The 20,746-nt window shown below is 35.9% G+C and overlaps 1 protein-coding gene across 3 annotated transcripts in view; it reads left to right on the top strand.

The window, feature by feature from the left end:
* Positions 1–20,746, top strand: part of FBXO25 (F-box protein 25) — a 114,728-nt gene that overhangs the window by 85,047 nt on the left and 8,935 nt on the right. For all 3 annotated transcript variants that reach the window (XM_036752632.1, XM_036752631.1, XM_036752633.1), the window contains 4 exons: positions 392–485; positions 1,510–1,694; positions 11,533–11,715; positions 17,857–18,000. In XM_036752632.1, the coding sequence (XP_036608527.1) occupies positions 392–485; positions 1,510–1,694; positions 11,533–11,715; positions 17,857–18,000 (606 nt within the window). The remainder of the gene's footprint in view (positions 1–391; positions 486–1,509; positions 1,695–11,532; positions 11,716–17,856; positions 18,001–20,746) is intronic.

Consider the following 20,746-nt stretch of genomic DNA (forward strand, 5'->3'; position numbering starts at 1 on the left):
GGCATAGCAGCTAGTAAATAGGGGTTTGGGGCCTAAAGGAGCAAAGATCGAATCAGACTGTCCTTTGTTGGTCCCACCTGAAGCCTGTTCAATCTTTTCACTTACTGATTGACTTTACAACTATTCAGAAACACTCCTTCCCCAAAGCTTTTTATTGTCCCCACTGGCCAGAGGTAAACATTAATATATACCAGGCAACTTTCTCATAGATTATACAGAACACCTTTTAAGATGTGAGTCTGAGCCTTTCATAAATATTAAATATTTTGGAAGCCTGGCATTTAAATGTTACAGCAACATATTAGCATGTTGTAAATACACAATTCATTGTTTTATAATTTGTGTTTCTTTACTGAATAGCTTTACATCCTATTTTCTTTTTCTTTTAAAGCTCTTGCAGCTAATTGCGAAATCCCAGTTAACTTCATTAAGTGGAGCAGCACAAAAAAATTACTTTAACATTTTGGACAAAATCGTTCAAAAGGGTAAGAATGATTGGTGTGTTGTTGTTTGGGATCATGATAAAAAAACTTTTTCTGTGATATAATTTTGTTTTTTGTGTATATATTGCTTATATCAGTTGTTAAAGTAAGAGTTGTATTAGACAGAAATTTTACATAAATCTTTTCATTCTAAATGTTTCATGTTTTTCCGTTTGTGGCATTTGTATCAAGCATGCAAAGTATTCTGATAATCAGAAAGGTGGCTTATTCCTTAAATTTTGGAGATGTTTTACGTCCTTCAGATAGCGCCTTACTAATGCCCTAATAAGGAAAAATAATCAGCTCTGTCAGTTTTTCAATTTACACATTAGAAAATCCAGAGATTTGTTTGTTTAGGTAACAGATACTTATGAGATTAATTAGCAGTCATTAATAAGTGAAGGTGAATTGCCTTTCAGAGGTTTGTTTTAAATTCTCTGTACATATATAAGTGTGTCCATGTAAATATCTATTGGAAAGTGTACATAGTGGGGCACCTAGATGGCTCAGTGGATAGAGCACTGAGCATGGAATCAGGAAGGCCTGGGTTCAAATATGACTTCAGACACTTACTAGTGACCCTGGACAGGTCACTTAATCTTGGTTTGCCTTAATCCAGCGGAGAAAAAAATGATAAACTCCTCCAGTATGTTTGCCATGGGGTAATGAAGAGCCGGACACGAATTGAATGACTGAACAAGTATACATATGCAGAAATCTATGATTAAAAGTATACATGACACTTAAACATTACATTTTTTTACGCTGATAATGTTAAAGACACTTAAATAGTATACTGAAATATATTGCCTTTTAAAAAAATTGTGAAAATTCCCCCTAAACTACCCTACCTTTCCCTCAAAAAAAAAAAAATTACTACTAGGCAGTCTTGATACCTATCATATTTTATTCCCATGTAATGTTATCTTGAAAGCAGTGCCTCTTCAAAATTGTGGTAAAATTTGAAAAATTTTAAATTGATGATTAACTCCAGCACCAACACTTACACTGTCTTTATTTTTTCCAGTTCTGGATGACCAGCAAAATCCTCGCCTCATCAAAGATCTTCTTCAGGATCTGAGTTCTACACTTTGTATTCTTATTAGGGGAGTAGGAAAATCTGTTTTGATTGGAAATATCAATATTTGGATTTGCAGGTTAGAAACCATCCTTACCTGGCAACAACAGCTGCAGAACCTTCAGATGAACAAGGTATGTATATGTACGTTTTTTCTTTACTGTACAATATATACTTGATTATAGAAGTAATTTACAGAATGCTTTATAAACACTTAAAGAGCCACCATGGTACAGCAAGAAGGCTGCTGTGTTAGAAATCAAAAGACCTAGGTTCAAACTCCACTCATCTTTACTGCCTGGGAGATCTGAGGCAGGTCACCTTTTTAAAATGAGAGGGTTGAACTGCATGGTGTCTGAGGTGTACTTCTAGATCAAAATCCATGATCTTTGGTCCTATGATTCTATACTTTATGTATTTAATTTGCTCTAACGTTACAGCCACAGAGTCCATATTATTAATGCCAAAAATCAGTCAATGACAGTTGTAGATTTTGAACAAAACTTGTTTTGCTCTTACCACCTATAGATTTTAAGATGAATTAGGGTTGGGAGAAACCTTAAATATTTCACTAGTTCTTACTAGAAATATAGCAGGAATTATAATCATCCCATAATGGGTCTGAATCCTTAGGTAATTAGGAGGTAAATTAATTTAGATAACTTTTTCAGACTTTTCAGAAAGCACAATGTACAAACAGCAATCCTTTATTATTTAGTTTGTAGACCATCTAGCCCTTAAGTTCTTTTTTTCTCCCTCCTATCTGAGAGTGAATTCAGATCCATTGTATTTATTGCTTCTAAGCAATTATGCTAACTAGTTTTCTGAAGCAGAATTGGCAAATAGATAATTTTGATGTTCTATCCCTTTCTCTTCAATTACCATGAATTTATTTAGTACCTACTGACCTCTGAAATCCTTCCATCTCTGAGATTCTGTGATTCTGAAAAGCTCCCTGGACTATTGTGGCCCTTTGCTTTTGTGTGGCATCCTGCCCACAGGCAGGCTAGCTTGCCTACCAGCTTAACTGATGTGCTTCTGCATTTTACTGTCCAGGTACATTCTTTTCCTAAGGCTCCATCATTCTCCCTACTGCTTTCAAAAACATTAAACATTTTTTCCTCTTCACATTCTGGAAGGAATTCACATCCTAACCAAGAATCTCCCCTGTAACATCCCTGATGAGGAGCCATTTAGCCTCCTGTGGTGGAGGACTCACTATATCCTGAGGTAGTATGTTGCCCTTTTGGCCAATTCTAATAACTAGGAAGTTTTTTTGTTATATCAAGTCTAAATCATCCTTTTTAATATTGGCCTTTGGGAACCAAGCAAAACAAGTGTGACCTCTATCTTCTGTGATTGGCAGCAAATACTTGGAAGAAATTTCTTGTGTTCTCTCTCCTTGCCCCCAAGCTGTCTATTCTTACATTAAATTCTTTCACTTGATCCCCATATGGTTTGGCTTCTAGTCCTCACATCGTCATGATTATTCTTCTCTGCATTTCTTCTAACTTAACAATTTCCTTCCTAGGAACGTAAGAGTATAGACTTGAAGCTGGGAGGAACCACAGAAGCCTTGTAATCCTCCCTCGTTTTAATGATTAAGAAATTTAAGACTAAGGTTAAACAGGTAGTTAGTGGTAGAGCCATGATTTGTGTCTAAGTCCTGACTTCAAAATCAGCGTTCTGTCCATCACACCCCACTGTCTACATAAAATGTATTCAGAATCCAAATATTCTGATCATGAAAAAATACAGTCGAGATTATCACCTTCCTCATTCTAGATACCATTCTTAGAATTAACATAGACTAAGTTGGTGATAGGGTTTTTTTAATTTGTTTGTTTGCCATGTCTTACTGCTGACTTAATATCTCTGGAACATGAACTACTGCTTAGGAGTACTGACCTCATCCTGTACTCTATCAGTTGATTTTTTGGAACCAGAATTACAGAATTTCAGAGTTGAATGAGACCTAGTCAATCCCATGCCCAAAGGAAATCCACATTATAACGTAGCCAGTGTACTATGTTTAACCTCTCTTTGAAGACATCCATTCTGGAATAGCTCTGTTAGAAAAATTTTTCTTTTTTTAACATCAAACCTAAATTTGCCTTTTTTAAATTTCCACCCATTGTTCCTGGTTTTGCCATCTGGGGACAAAGAGGCAAGTCTGATGCCTTCTCCATATGATAGTCCTTGTACTTCAGTGTTTGTATCATATCCTCATGAACCTTTGCTTCCTTGGGCTAAAAATGGCATCCTTAATTATTAATCAATTCTCATATTGAATGAGCTCAAAGATTTCCACTTTCCTGGTTTCCCTACTCTAGATACTCCTCAGTTTATCAGTGTCCTCCCTGAACAACAATACTCCAGAAGTAGTCTGCCCAGAGTAGTGCCCTGAGGGACTGTCACCTCCTTTTTCCTGGAATTAAGGCCTTTTTTTTTTTATTGAGGCCTTTCTTACTGGAGCTCAAAATCAAATAAACATTTTGGGTTGTCATATCATACTGTTGACATAATAAACTCACAAACCACTAAAATCTTTAGATCTTTTTTCAGACAAACTGCCATCTTGTAGTTCTGAGGCTGTTTGCTTTAACCTAAGCCTAAGACTTCCCCTGGATATCATCTTACTGGATTCTGACTATTACATACAGTTTCTTAACTATCCCTTCTAGCTTTGTGTCATTTGAAAATTTTATAAACATGCCGTGAATACTTCTTTATCCAGGTCCTTGATAAAAATGGCAGGCAGCACAGGGCCAGTTTCCTGGGGAACTACCCTGGAAACTTTCTTCCAAATTGTTATTAAACCATTAATGACTATTCTTTGAGTCTAGCTGTTTATCAGGTGCTAGAGGCAGTTAAATATACCATCATCTAGGCCATATTTCTCCTTTTTTTTTTCCCACAGGAATTGCACGAAATATTTTAATCACTTTGCTAAAGGAAAATCTTTAGTATTCCTCAAGTACCCTATTTTCAGATAAGGAAAATAAGGTCACCTCTTTCTCTTCTTTCACCATTGATCAGTCAGAAACCTTCTCCTTCCCTCTTTGTGGTCCCAACGTCTTTTCTTTAGGATTCCAGCCACAATCCAAGAGGAAGAATATGCCTTATACCAAGCTCCTACAATCTCTGTTTGCCTCAGGGCTGCAAATAGTTGCGATGTGGGCAAATGCATAAGAAAACACATATGCCACTCCCCCAATTTGAATATAAAAAGTTTTGCTTGCATGAATTGGTAAATTCATTACCAGGAAAAGACAAGAATAATCAGGAAAAGAATACATCTTTATCTCAGTCTCTGAAGTGACTTTGTGAAGTGGCCAGGGAAAAGATGTTCATATATTAAATTCATAATGATGCCGGCTATCATCTTAAATAAGCAATTGTTTGTTTAAGCAAAAACTGAAGGTTGGAACTCAAAGAAGCAAATTTGACCTCATAGTTGTCATTAAGACTTGGAAGGGATTAAGCCCATAACTAAAATCTGGCTCTGAATACCTTTCTCAGAAGAAATAGGATGGGAAGAAAGAGGTGGAAAGTGATGTAGCATTGTATATTAAGATATATTCATATGAGAAAACCCATACACTAAAGAAGGGAAGCTTGATGGAGAGTATTTATATGAATATCAGTGGAGGGAAAAACAGAAGCAATTTTATTATCCAAGCAGTGATACTTCAGAGACCTGAACAGAAAGAGGAAATGGATAAGGAGTTTTAGAAATAGATCATAAGGCTGATTCAGAGGCATAGTTATGGAGAGAGACTTCAATTATCTAATCTTTTCCTAGAGCTCACTTTCTGCCAACAAAACAGAGAATTAAGCAAAACTTATATATACTAGCAAAACTTATGCCCTGATATAAATATGCTGACTGTGTCTAGGGAAAAGAGGAAAAACTAAGAACAGAGGTGCTGTGGTTTTCCCAGGCATTTTCCAGATGAATGAAATGTTCTTGTCCAGGCCCATAGATTCTTATATCCACTGTCCGCTACTACATGAAGGCTAGTGGTCATAGATTTAGCTTGGGGGATAACAACTTCTTGACTTTCCTTAATGATAATCTCATCCATCCAAAGGTGGAAGAGCCAACAAAAGAGAATTCAATTTTGAATCTGATTCTCACCACCAGGGAAAAACTGTTTGTTACAGTGAAAATGCTGGGAATCTCGAGGAAAGTGATCATTTCCTGCTATAATTTGTGATAGAAGAAAAATAGCCAGGCATAGTTTGACATGCACTAGATTTTAAAGAGCAGGTTGCAAACATTTCAGAGGATGAATAAATAGGAGGCCATGAACTAAAATTCTTTGGGTAAAGGTTGACCAGGAGGTAAATGGGAGTTGACTGAAGAGATCAATGTGATTGCACAGGGCTCCCACCAATACACCCACACCCACCCACATATGTATGTGTGTGTGTATGTAGATACATATCTATAGCTATCTGTATGCACACAGAAAGATAAATAAATGTATATATGTTGTGCATATGATGGAATCAAGGTCAGGTGACGGGGAGAGAATATAAAAGCTTTCCATGCTATGATTAAAAATTGAGCTGAGAGCACTAAAGCTCAGAATGAATCAAGATTGTAACATGGCGCTGAGAGCCAAAAAAAAAAAGGTTTATTTATTTTGATATTTTTTAAGTTACATTGGGGAAAAGATGAAGACAGCTTGGAGTGAATAGGAAAAGGATAACTCAAAAGAGAGAGGAAACATAAGAGCTTATAAGGTTCTTGCCTTTTTTTATGCTAAGAAAATTGATAACTAGACTGGAAATGAAAGAATAGCCAAAAGGGGAATAGCCAACAGGGAACTGGTACCTAGGATGGATAAGGACATAGTAAGGGAGCATCTAGCTACTCTTCATGAATATGTTGACTGGCCCAGATGACCCACATTATTGGGAACTGCAAGAACTGGCAAATGTTATTGCTGTCATGATATTTGAAAGATCAAGAATAGGAAAGGTTACAAAGGACTGAAAAAAAGGCTAATTTTGCCATGATTAAAAAAAATAGAGAATGGAATTTTCAAACTATAGACCAATGAACTTGACTTTGAATTCTGGGAAAATTCTAAAACACCATTAAAGAGGTGGTTAATGAATATTTAGAAAAGAAAGTCTGATTTCAAAAAGTCAGCATCATGTCTTCCTCAAAAATAGGTCATGCCAAACTAGTTTTATTTCCCTTTTTGATGGCATTACTAAACTAGTCAATAAGAGCACTGTGTAGCAAAGCATTTGACAAAGTATCTCAGTGTTATTCTTGGGTTAAAGATAGAGAGATGTGGATTAAACTAAAGTACAGTTGATAATTCAAAATCGATTGAGTCACTGTTAAAGGTTCAATTTTAGTTTGGCAGGATGTCTTCAGTGTAGTGCTATAAGAAATTAATACTTGGCTCTGTACTGTTTTACATTTTCAGCAATTTATTTTATCAGTGATTTGGATAAAGGCATAGATGGCGTGCTCATCTGATTTGCAGATGACACAAAGGTAACGCACTGGATGACAGTCAAGATCCAAAAAGGTGTTGATAGGCTCAAACATTAAGCCAAATCTAATGAGATAAAATTCAGTAGGGATAAATGTAGTCTTACTGGATTGAGGAAGTCAACTTTAGAAGTACAAGATGGTTAGATAACAACTTAAAAAAAGATTTAGAGGCTTCAAAAAAAGTTCATTTGATGTTGGGCTGCATTAAAAGAACCTTAGCCTACAGGAATAAGGAGGTGATAGTCTCTCTGTACCCTGCTGTGGTCATACCACACCAAGAATATAGTTTTCTACCTGGTTGTCCAAAAGTGAAATAAGCTCCCTTTGGTAATAGCAGATTCCCTTTTGATGAAGATTGTGAAGCTGAAGGCAGATGGCCACTTATTGGCTATGGCATTCCCTTTCATCTATTTTTTGTACTAGATAGCCACTGAGGTCATAGGATCATAGTTCTGGAGTTAGAAGGGACCTCAGAGGTCATCTAGCCCAACTTGCTTATTATCCAGTGAAGAATCTAAGGCCCAGAGAAGTAAATAAGCATCAGCAGTAGGTAGCAAAGCTGGGATTCAAACGCATGGCATTTAGCTCCAAATCCAGCATTCTTTCTACTTCACACCCCCTAGCCTCTAAGTTGCTCTTATCATGTCCTCTTCAAGTTAATTTCTTCTGATAGACTCCTTTTAAAAAATCCTATTATTTATATGGCATGGAGGGTGAATTTCTTAATGTCTTTATGATTGCTCTCTCCAGTGCTCATTTTGGATTTTTTTTTCCTGGTTCATTATTATTGACAGTAAGAAAGAAAGTGGATAGAAGCATATCTGGCCTTGGCATGTCTACTTTGCTTTATCACAAAGCCTGTCATTTCTGTACCCATTACCACCACTTTCCATGTTCTTTTTTATTCTCATATGATTTTATGAGTTACTCTGAGGATTTTTACTTCCCCTATGAATGCTAGTTGAAACCAGTGATAAAAGCTCATTCACAGTGTCAAATGATTCAGCTGCATTATGTAGCTTCTAAAGTAAGCCAACCCAAATTAGCCTGAGACTACTTAATATAATAAGTCATGGTCTTTCAACCTGCTAGTCTAATGCTGAATTGGTGCCTTATGTTTATTCATAGCCAATTTTAAGGTGATATCAGAAGTTAGAGAGTGGAATAATAATGGCCAAGGGCTTCCACAGATCATTGATAGTCTGAAGTGCAGGACCATTTCTTGAAATTAAATTCAGCTTGGCCTCAGAGAATCTGGTTGCTTATTTCCAACTCCTAATACTTTTTTTCTTTAACTTTCATGCATTATTCTAACAAAAGAGATCTTGGTAACCTTACAAAAAATTTTTCTCAAATTTTAATCTACCAGAAATACATAGAATATAATTATAGATTGGTAAGTTTCTAAAAGCAGCAGCAACCTCCTTCCCAATTATCTTAATTAAACATTGCTTCCATCTGACAATTCTGTGAGACCTGGTCCTACCAATTCACCTCCTTGAAGCAAAATTTAGTTTGTCAGCTTGGGACATCTACTGCTTCTTAGTATGCATTTTTTAAGCCATAATTGAGCCATTACTAGATTAACCATTTAAAAAATCTTTTTTTGACGGTAATATACTCTACCTCTAACCAGCTACCATTTTTTTCTTTAAAATTTTTCCGAAAACATTAATTTTGAGAAGTTCATTACTTCTCTAGTGGTAGCATTGTAAAAGTAAAAAGTAGCTGCATACCTTCATGGCTCTGAAATTTAATCACTTTTTAAAATTGATCTCTTACATATCTACCCTATTTCTGTCAGTCACTGTAGTAATCTTTATTCTTAATCCATAAAGCAGCCATCTAACATTGTTCTGACTGACTGACCATCACACACAGTTGCTCTTTGAAGACAAGGAGTGCTTGCCTTCTCAAATTAGCAATCTGGTAGTTAGTTCTGAGACCTCAGAGGAGAAGAATACCCAAAGCTCCCTTAAGTCCTTTGGGAAGTAGGTAAGGCATAAATACTGAATAAATAAAGAAAAAAAGTTCCCTAACAGCGATCAGGTCTTCAGTGTGGCTCAGACAGCTTCATTTTGCTTTGGAGATGTCTTTGTTCTTCTTGGTAGATGAAAGGTTTCAAAATCCTTTAAAAAGAAGTTCTGGTACTTTATTGTATTTAGAAAATCCAGGATGGCAGCTGTGTGGATAGTTAGTGGTTTGATTAGAACCCTGTAGTTCCTCCAAATATTTGAAGTGATTGCTGTGAAAAGATCCATGTGTATACCCTGACACATAGAAAACTCACTCATTAGATTAACTGTGCCTATTTGTCTGCTAGTTAAGCATTGTTTTGTGAAGTTGAGTAGTATCATTCTATAAAAGTGTGAAGCTGCAAACCCCAAAATACTGTGATTTTTTTTCCCCAAGGATAGAATTAGTATGCTCCCACTTACCAGTTCTGTGATGCTTTGTGAATCTTATGCTGCAATCAAAAATACATTACTGATTTTTATTTTGAAGGACATCCATTTAAATGCCTGTTTGATTTTTATCATCACAATAACTTGAGATAGGTGGAGCCATTATTATCACTATGTGACTTATTGGTTATGAAGCTAGCTATTGGCAAAGGTAGGACAGGAACCCTTTTCTCTCTACTTAACCATATGTTCTTTCCACCTGGCTTCCCAGCCTGCCTTAAGAAAGTTTCTCATTTCAGCAACCAAGTTTTTGTGATAGAAATTCTCTTCTTTTAGTGTAGGGAAGAAGGAAGCACCTCTTTAAAATTATGTTTAATTCTGGTACTGGTGGAAAAGGCTATTAGGTGGGGATAATTTTACATGCACATTATCTTTTGTGTGTACATTCTGCCTTATGCATGCTGCTGCTACTAAACAGTAAGTATAAAGTTGCTAGCTACATCCCTGAATAAAACATGCTTAGATGTTTCCATCACTATAGTCAGAAGATAACCCATGTATCTTCTGAATAACCCATATAATCACTTCATATTTATATAAGCTATGCAATTCAAACTTTTCAGATTTTATAAATTCACTAATTCACCAAATACTTACTGGGCAATTAAAAACTGCAAGGCAAGCACTGATAATTATACATTTATAAAGTACGCATATTGTTTTGAAAATAGGTGCCAATGTTAATAGCTTTTATATTGCTCTGTTTTTAGAATATTGTTGTGTGTTTCATTATTTTCTCAGCATACCTTCTAATTATTCTACTAGCTGTAACTTTTTTAGGGGTCAGGGGAAAGAAAACCAAGGGGTCAATAACCAAGCAAACTGTGCCTTCCACTCACTTGAGCTGGCTTGGCTAGGCCCAGAAGTCAAGCCCTTGGGGCTATGCCATAGTCCAGAGAGCTCCCCAACTTATTTTTTCTTAGGTCAAATCTTAGGGTATAGATAAATATTTGTCAGCAGTATTCACTGACTGATTCTTATGTAAAATTGTCCCAAGCCTATAGGAGTTCTCAAGTGAAACAAAAGAGATAGCCCCATCTTAATAATTGGAACTTGGGGGGGAAAGCATCCATGTATTAAAAAGCACCATAAAAAAGTACAGAATACTAATGCAAACACTACTTAAAGAAGGACACAGGAAGTAGTATTCTTTTTACATTCCTACATTTGCCCTGTAGTAAGTGTAGTAGTAACTAAAAGTTCTTTAGTTTAGGTCTGGTATTATTGGACCCATGGGATGACCCTAGACAACTTGAGCACCTGAGTTAACCCTGGAATTAAATGCAGCCTTCCTGTAGACTTCCTTATAAAGGAACAGCTCAGCTCTTCTAGTTTACATAATCACATTACCTTTCTGATAGTTTTCATTTTTGTTCTAGAAGTTGTAAATATAGGTATTTTCTTTTAATGGCTGTGAGGTGTTAAGATTCTCTGTTTTATACTTTCTAAATTCCTAGACAAGCTCACATCCAGAGAAATACTATGGTGGCTAGGGACAGGAAGCATTTGGTACATTTCTTCACTAGACTTTAGTAGAATTCTTCCCAAATGAGAACAGTTTCATAGCTACACATAGAATCATGGCTACATGGCGTGTGTGTGTGTGTGTGTGTATTTTAGAATCTGAAAGAGCTCAAGTCTCCTAAACCCAATCCAGTGTTCTTTCTTGACTGACCGACCAAGCAGGCTGCTCAATAAAATATTGGCATTTTCATTTATCAGTCTCTGACTGATTTATGCTGACTGCAACAGTTCCTTAGATGAGTGTGGGCATCTTCTCAGTTCTTGTATCATAGTAATTTCCACCACCTAACTTCCACACCCATGCCTTGTTTGAAGTGACCATTGTTTCATATACAATTGTAGTGTATTAGCCAGTTCAGGGCAATGATAATATTTTTCTCTTGAAATCATAAGTTTAAATGTAAATTAAGTGTGTGTCTTTTATTGCTTTTTTCAATGAAATGCTACCCTGTTTTTTTTCAGCAAGTAAATAATGGCCTTACACTTAGTGATCTTCCTCTGCACATGCTGAATAATATATTATATAGATTCTCGGATGGATGGGATATCATTACTTTGGGCCAAGTGACCCCAACATTATACATGCTCAGTGAAGACAGGCAATTATGGAAGAAACTTTGCCAATACCATTTTGCTGAAAAACAGGTAAGATGTATATGGTGGTGTAGAAATGTGTTTCTCTGCCTCTTGAAAAGATCATATGTAAATATACTCACTCATTCAATTATGCTCCACAAAGCATTCATATTACTACTATTTCAGCAAAACTAGCTAGTGACATTCAAAAGCAGAGTGAACTGCTTCATGAGGTAGCGGCATTTCTTCTGATGGAAATCTTCAAGCAAAGATAGGATGTTGTGGAAGGAATTCTTGTTCAGGTAAAGTTTCAACTTGATGGCCTCAGAGGTCCCTTCCATATCTGAGATGCTGCTTATGATTGTCACATGTTGTCTGCTCCAAGTACATTTTGTAGACTGTGGAGAAGTATTGTTTGATATGTGACAGAAAAAAAGTAATTCCAGAGAATAACACAATCAAGTGGTGTGCTGTGCATCCTCTTCTCATTTCTATTTTGGTGAAGGACTGTGGAATCAAGTGTTGAATTTTTTTCCTTCATTGTTAGTTTCCTTTTTCCTTAACTGATGTGAGCATGTGGATACCCTATTCTTCATCCGTCAGTATTTTTCTCTCAGCTCTTTGCCCTTCCTACATGTCCTTTCATCTTTCAAGAGGACTTCTTTGTATCCAATTATTGGCCATAAAGATCTTATCATATTTAGGCTCTTAATGTGAGAATAAGAACTAACTCGTGTCAGACGGACTTTATGTGGAATTTATCTAATATCAGCATTTAAAATTACTGAGGAATTAAAGTTACTTAAGTCATGTACATCATAGTTATATGTCTAGTTCTCAGCATGGTATAGCTTTGAAATTTATTACAGATTAAAAAGCAATTTGATAAGTGAATAGTAAAGAAAGAAGATTTAAGTTCTAAAGGTGAAAGGAACATGAGAATTTGTTGGGCGTGAAAGGACCCAGGAGAATGAGGTGAGAGAAGATTGGGAGTAAAAAAAAGAAAAGTGAGGGGAGGTGTCTTATGAGATAAAAACCAAATCCTAGAAATTCCTGCTTCCTCTCATACATGGACATTGAAACACTTGGAAAGCAGGCTTTTTCTTCTCAAGCATATTCACTCTCCAGTTATGGACATTACATAGTCCCATTTTGTGAAGTATATTTGGGGGGCACTTGCCCTAGTTCCTCTACATTGTAATATATATACATATATGCATTCTTATTCTCTTAGGTTTTTTCAGTCACTGTTATTGATAAAGACTCTCCACTTCATTGTTAATGGATTTTCCCAAGTGAAAAAATACATTGCATTTGTATGAATCCAGATTCCAGAGCATTATAGGAACAACCTTTCAAGGCTTTTGTGAAGTTCTTACACTTTTTTGCTGTAGTTATCACTAAAGTAACTTACATGAGTCACTTAGCTTTTTAACACTTAGATTAGTTGGTTTTTATATAGCACTTAGCACTTGGAGATATATGACATTTATGTACAGATTTTCTCAGACCAAGAAGTATAAAAAACACATCATTGTCAGCTGTCTATAGATTTATAGGTCTACATGGTATATGGGTTATAACAATATGAATATGAGATACATGAATAGCATTTAGAAATTAATTAATGTAAACCTCATGGGTTGAGAAATATTTCAGAATCTGTGTAGCTGGGGTGAATTGAATATAACAATTTTCACTTGAATCTCATTATTCTAAATCCTATACAAACATGCATACATATATATATATATATATTTCCATACAGACATATACATATGCCTATCTACATATAAAACATAAAAAGTAAAAATCTTACCGGAAATTATAGGGTTAAAAAGAACACCATGCATTTGTTTTCAAATTTGTTTTCAAATTCCCAATGTGAAATTAATGGAAGAAAAAAAAATAAAAACCAAGTATTTGTTTGAACTTTTTAGGAATACATCTTAAGTAGTTTTTAAAAGATAATATTAGCCAGATGCATCAGTAATTGTCTGATGATCACTTTTGAAACTCATCTACCTATTCACCTCAGTATAATTTATGACATTTAAATTGGGGGAAAATAATTTGTACCATAAATTTCCGGGGTAAACTGAACGAAACATTTCTACTAAGGTAATATAGGCATAAGATCCACCGTGGAGGATTCAGAAATGAGGAATTTCCTAATGGAATTGATGAATGGGTAACAAAGGGAGGCTGCAGATCCTTTATAAAAATAGATGTGTCTGGGATTTTTTAGGTGTAATTCTAGTTGATATTTAAGTAGTTGTTGATTTAATTTAATTTGAAGAAAGCATAAGTTTAATGACTATATAATTACAAATGTACCATCAACTTACATTTTATGTGTTCTGTTTCCAAGTTTTCGTCTGTTCATTTATTCATACAACTCATATTTATTCAGTACCCACTTTGTGCAAGGCACTATCTCCCAAATTCATAATAGATAATAAAATTGTCATCAGAGTACAACTAACATTATTCACATTTCTTCTTGTTCTAAGAATTGAAGCACATTTTCAAAGGTCATTAGAAAAAAGTGTTTGGGAGAAAATAATAATCCCTTTTTATTAGAAAACTGAATTACTCAATACTTCCAAAGATCTCTGATTTCGTTAGTGTGGGTGTTCCTTCCATCAGCATCAGATTGGGAGCAGTACTTCACTGGTTCGCTCTTTCATGAGTTGCTGTGGACAGAAATATTCATCTCTTGGTGGCCAAACCTTTCTAACTTGCTAGGCTGGGACTGAGAGCTCAGTATAAGGTTTTAATGGAGGAATGAACACAAGTTATAATTAAAGATTATGCCTTTTGGAAATTCGATGTATACTGGATCATCTGAACAGACTCAGTTTGACTGGAAAAAGGAAAAATAGCACTCCAGGAAGGGTAAAGCTGCTCACAGAGCCGGCTCATACATCCAAGCCAAACCTGGATAAACTGCCTCCTTTTGATTTATACTGAACATCAAAATTAGGACTCTTGGAAGAATTTCACAGACCTTTCTGAATATGAAGTTTGGGCTGTTTTGATGCTAACAAAAAAATTCTACTTAAATCCCATGGATTCAATTATCATCTCTCTGCAGATGATACTCAGATCTGTTTATTCAACCATACCCTCACTTCCTAACTTCCAGTTTCACATCTCCAACTGCCTGTTGGACATCTTGAACTGAATGTCTATAGATACCTTAAACTCATTGTGTCCAAAACTGAAGTCATCTTTCCCTCAAAACTAATCCCTCTTCCTAATTTCCCTGTTACTGAAGAGAGGGTATTACCATTCTTCCAATCACAAAAGCTCCAAACTTAGGTGTCATCCTAAAGTTTTTACTTTCACTCCCATTATCCAATCGGTTGCCAAGTCCTATAGAATCTACTTTCATATCATCTCTCATTTACGCCCCTTACTCTCCTCTGACTTTGCCACCACCCTGGTGCAGGCCCTTGTTACCTACTGCTGCACTATTGTAATAGCCTTCTGGTGGTTCTTTCTGCTTCCTCTCTTCCCTTTTCTGTCCATTTCCCATTTAGTTGTCAAAGAGATCTTCCTAAAGCACAGGTCTGACTGTGTCACCCCCTCTAGTCAATCAACCCCAATGGATCTCAGTTACCTCGTATCAAATATAAAATACTTTGATTTTTCAAGCCCTTCATAATTTAGACCTTTTCTACCTTTCTAGTCTTCTTATACCTTACTCTTCTCTACTGTTCTATGACTCAGTGCCACTACTTTTTTTTGCTGTTCCTAGCACTGGATATTCTGCATTTTCACTGGCTGCCCTTAATGCCTGAAATGTTCCCTCTCCTCATCTCTGCCTCCTGGCTTCCTTCAAGTCTCAGCTAAAAATCCCACCTTTTGAAAGAAGCATTTACCAGCTTTCCTTAATACTAGAGCCTTCCCTCTGAGATTATCTCTAATTTACCCTTATATATCTTATTTGCATATAATCAGTTTACATGTTGTCTCCCCCTCTTCCTCAATTAGCTTATGAGTTTTTTGAGGGCAGGATCTTTTTGCTTTTCTTTGAATCCCCAGTGCTTACATAGTGTCTGGAATATAGTAGGTGCTTAATAAATGCTTGTTGATTTGACTTAAAAATCTGTTGCGTTTTGTTAGATTTTAGAGCAATTTAGCCAGCATGACAGAAATGAACCAAAACAAAATTCCAAAGGAAGCATTTCTTTTATTGCACTCACCACTAGAATAGTAACCATTGTAGTACAAAATCATTTAAATGTACAATCTTTTGTTTACTTACTCATCTAATATTTCTTGAGCATGGAGTTTGTGCAAGTCACTTCATCCTGAAATTGTTATCTGAAATACCCATGTAATAGATCCTCTGGTAATGGTTTAAAAGATTGTAGGTTTTATGACTCATTGTTTAGCATCGATATTTAAAAATTCTCATACATTGTAGAAAGTACATTGCTCCTACTTAGTTGTCTTGGCATTGTATCTGTTTAGCAACAGATACATCTGGTCCTACAGCATATAAGGTAAAAAGAAAAGGCAGTCAGTTAGAAATCACTTATTAGACAATTACTATGTGCCAAGTACTAAGCTAAGCATTGAGGATACAAAGAAAGGCCAAAAAAATATGTCTCTGCCTTCAAGGAGCTCACATTCTGATAGGGAAAGCAATATACAAACCATATATATATACAAGACGAATTTAGAGTAAATGGGGACCAAGGAGGGAGTAACCTCAGAGGAGAACCGTTAAGTACTGTCAACCAGACCAGAACTGGTCTCCAACCTGTGGGTACCAAGAGCCAAACAAAGCAGGCTAGAGACAGGAGAATCAGGAATCAAACAAGTTTAATTTCAGAGTGAGGGAAATGGCTTGCAAGCAAGGACACATATGCCAGAGCCCCACCTCTAGTGGGGGTGGGGGGTGGGGGCAAGACAGTGTGGGGATATCTAGTTGTTTGTCGTTCGTTCTCAAAGAGGACACTGACATCAGGAAGGTGATACCACGACTTGCAAGTGAATTGCATTTAAGTGAGGGAAGGCTGTACAAAGTCACCAGCCTCACTATCTCAATACTTTTACCGATGGCTGCTCAGTGAGCTTGTAGCCCTGACAGTGAGGGGTAAAAGTTTGATTCATAGCAGGGCTTCATGACCGGAACATGAGTACTACAGGTGCTTGTCCAAGCTTAGAGACCACCTGATGCTCATGTGAAACAATTCTGGGATTTTGTTAGGGCGAAGATCATCCAGAGGGTGAGCGCAAAGGATTGTTGCTATGCTAAGCTCAGAGCACGGCTTGATGGCTAGGCCTTAACTCTGGAAAACAGAGCGACTTCTAATATCTTGACAGGATAAGGGAAGGAGAAAGTCCTCTTGAAGAAGGTGACATTTGAGTTGAGTCTCGAAAAATGCCAGGAGGCAGACCTAAGGAGGGAGAGTATTTTAGGCATGGGCAATAAGAAGGAATGGAGTGAAAAAACGAGTATCCTGTGTGAAGAATACCATTTAAAGCCAGTGTTGCTAGATCATGAGAAGTGTAAAGTCTAATAAAAATGGAAAGGTAAAACAAAATGACCATTTTGATCAAAATATAGGCCAAACCCTTAAAATTAGATTGTCTTGAAAGGAAATAACTATATAGTTATACACTGAAAAATAACATCAATTATAGGCCAAACTCAGGCCTTCTGTAACTCAGAATTTTGTGGGAGTGTGGTTTATCAAACTGGTGCAGCAAATACACTTCCAAATGCCATTTTCTATCACTGGGGAAAAAAATGAGTGACCTTGAATCAAAACACAGGAGAACTGTGAGCATCCATTCACAATGACCAGTTTGGGTTTTTGTTTTAAAAATTTTATACCTCTAAAGCTAGAGAATCTATTATCAGTTTGTTTTAACAAGTAGCACTTTGAAGAGATCAACAGCTAACATTTGATTTTTTTAAAATTATGAATGAACGTTTCTTTTAAGGGGAGAAGAAATGAGAATCTTATAGATAATTGGGGATATAGATAACTCTGCTCAAAACTTGAAAAATATGAATTCTTAAGCATGCAAAGGGTCCTAATCTAGAGTTAATATTTTATCCAAATGAATTTCTTTTTTTAAAAAGCACTTTCATTTACATTTTATGTAGTTTTTTTTAAAAGAAATAATTTTTCTTAATGCTATAATTTGAAAATTATCTTGATTCCAAAAAATTGCTTTTCCTTCTAGTTCTGTAGACATTTGATACTCTCTGAAAAAGGTCACATTGAATGGAAGCTGATGTACTTTGCACTCCAGAAATGTTATCCCATCAAGGAGCAATATGGAGACACTTTGCATTTTTGCAGGCACTGCAGCATTCTTTTTTGGAAGGTAAGTTTTTAAAATATACTGGGATTCAAGGTGTTAGAATTTAAAATTAGAAATTAAAACAAATTGTTAACTATTCCCATATATTTCTAAGGATAAAACATAGCTCATACTTTTAACTTTATAGCAATTATAACTACCCAGAAAAAATAAATGAGCTGCCTTTTACGCAGGGAGTTGCCCATCACTAGAAGTGTTTGAAGTAGGGGTTGTCAGGGACACTGGAGAGCTGATTCTGGAATGGAGTGGGAGGGTATGCTAGCTGACAGAGAGGAGCTAGAGCCAACTCACACCTGCTGACTAACTGATCATTAAAGTGATTTACTCCTCAGAAAGCAACAGATGCTACAAATCAGGGTTGGATTTGTTGTTTTGTTGATTGTCTAATCTTGAGAAAGTAATGGAGGGAATATTAATAATTCGGATTAAACTTCGAAGTGTGTCATGCATACTTTTTTTTAGGAGAGCAAGTTACTAAACATTTACCAGCACAGCCTGGTGCTAGGTGACCAATAAGGGCATCCAACTCTTAAGATTCTGTGTTTCTGTGTAATTATTATTAAAATGTATTTGGATATTAAAATCCAACTTTGATTAGAAATTAAATGAAATGAGTTAAATTAGATAATTTTTTTCTCATAAGTAGACTACTTGTAATATGTAATAGACATATTTGAAGAGTTTTGTTGTTTAACTGCTTTTCCTGTGCTGCTTCAGGCTATGACTGCATTTCCTGCAGAACCATCAAAGTGAAGTTTTCTTTCCCTTCCCCTCTTAGCAGTCTGGTTGGAACAGGTACCTCACCCAACTGTAGTCAGGAATTGTTATCTTGAGCCAATAAGCAGTCACTCACAAAGAACTCTAGAATTTCACTGCTCAGCTCTTAATGTATTCATGCTGAGCCTAGTCCCAAGGATCTGTGTCTACCCCTGGAAAATGCCAGGGTTTGGAAGGATGACCATGAGAGTGCAGCAGATATATGAAGAACTTTTTGACTAATGTAAGCTAAGACCTGAACTGGGTATCAGTCCTGTATAACAGATAATGAGGTTTTTCACATCATGGGGTTATTAATTTTATATAATCACTCATGATAGTAACAATGCATTTTTCTAGTTCTTATAAACTTTTTCTTTCCCTTAAATTGGTTTCATAAGCAATATAGTTTTTTTTAAAAAAATCTTAAATTTAGAAAATAACGAGTATATTATGAAAGAAATCTTAGCAATATTGATTTTACAGTCACAAGCACAGGAATATTTGGTTACATGTTTGTATGACTGAAGGTTAACAAGAAGCCTAACTCTTGAAAAGATGATTTAGGGCTAGTTTTTTCAGTGGCTCCTGCTATCTCTCAGAAAATATAAAAAAAAGTAGGCATTGAAATCATTCTTCCTCATTTTTTCATTATTTCTTTTGCTGTTCACTAACCAGAAAAAAAAATGTGCTTTTAAAAAGTATATTATTTATTCAATAATAAGTTTCTCCATGCTGTTTCTTTCTATTCTGATCAACAGCATAGTAATAGATGACCATTATTTGGCTCTTTAGAATGCATTTTTAGAACTTGAATTTGAATCTGGATGTATCTAGTATTCAAGGAATTCACTCTAAACAAAACAATGAATCTGTAAAGGGAAGACCCAAGTTGGAGGAACTGTGAACCCCTTGTGAGTTCACCATGCTAACCCTGGCTTTCATCAGTTCCTCCCTCCTTTCCAGCATTACCTCTCCTACTGATGCAAAGAATGAAGCTGACCTCCACTGCTCTGTTCCCCTCTTTAATGTTGTATTTGTCTGCTTCACAACTGCCTTTGAGTTAGGAGCAAATCTTATTTCTTCAATTTCTGAATATCTTTGATAGGTGACAGATTGAATTTGCTTTCTTTTTGTTATTTGGAAACTTCTCTTTCATTTGCTCCAAGGTGGTTTGTAATGAGAAATAAGTTGTGAGAAGAGATAATTTAAGTGAGTTTTGAAACTGGATTTTTAATTTCAGATTATAATTGTCATGGCGTTACAGCTATAATTTTTTTTGGTCCGTTGGTGGCTGCAATGGATAATGAAATAATGTCCAGTACTTCTTAAATCTCATCATCAGTGGCTTTGTTTTGTTTTTACCAGACTTGTGATTTCATTGGTATAGAGAACTCCTAGTAAATAAACTCCCTCCACCAGTGCTGATCAATGCAACTCCTCTACAATTTAAAGTCTCAGAAAGTTAGCTGAGGCACTGAAAGGTTAAGTGGGACATGGCACAGAAAACACAGGAAATCTGTCAGAGGTGGGATCTAAACCCAGGACTGCCTGATAACAAACATCCTATAGAACTATTGGCCTTCGCATATATAACTTTAAAATAGGATTCTTTTTTCTTCCTAGCTTCCTTTCCTAATTATTTTTTTGCTTCCAAAAGAGGGGGGCGGGGAAGCATGAAAGATTATAATAGCCAAGATGGTAAGATCAGTATTGAGAATATTGTCTTTTTTTTTTATCTAATGAAATAGTTTTTGAAGACGTACAGATGTGGGGAATATTTTCTCTTAGTTTCCCGAGATGGGAAGTTTTTTCTCTTTAGTTTCAGTATACCTATGCATATTATCTTTAATTATAAGTTTTCTGTAACATAAGAAATATATTCTGCTGGGAAGAGAGAAAATGAAAATCTAAGAAGTATTGTGGTTTAGTGTCAGAAAAGACCTAAGTTCTAGTCACACTTCTGCAAACGACCAGCCTATGTAACTGTAGA

Source organism: Trichosurus vulpecula, chromosome 3 (genome assembly GCF_011100635.1).
Source record: "Trichosurus vulpecula isolate mTriVul1 chromosome 3, mTriVul1.pri, whole genome shotgun sequence".
NCBI lineage: Eukaryota > Metazoa > Chordata > Mammalia > Diprotodontia > Phalangeridae > Trichosurus > Trichosurus vulpecula.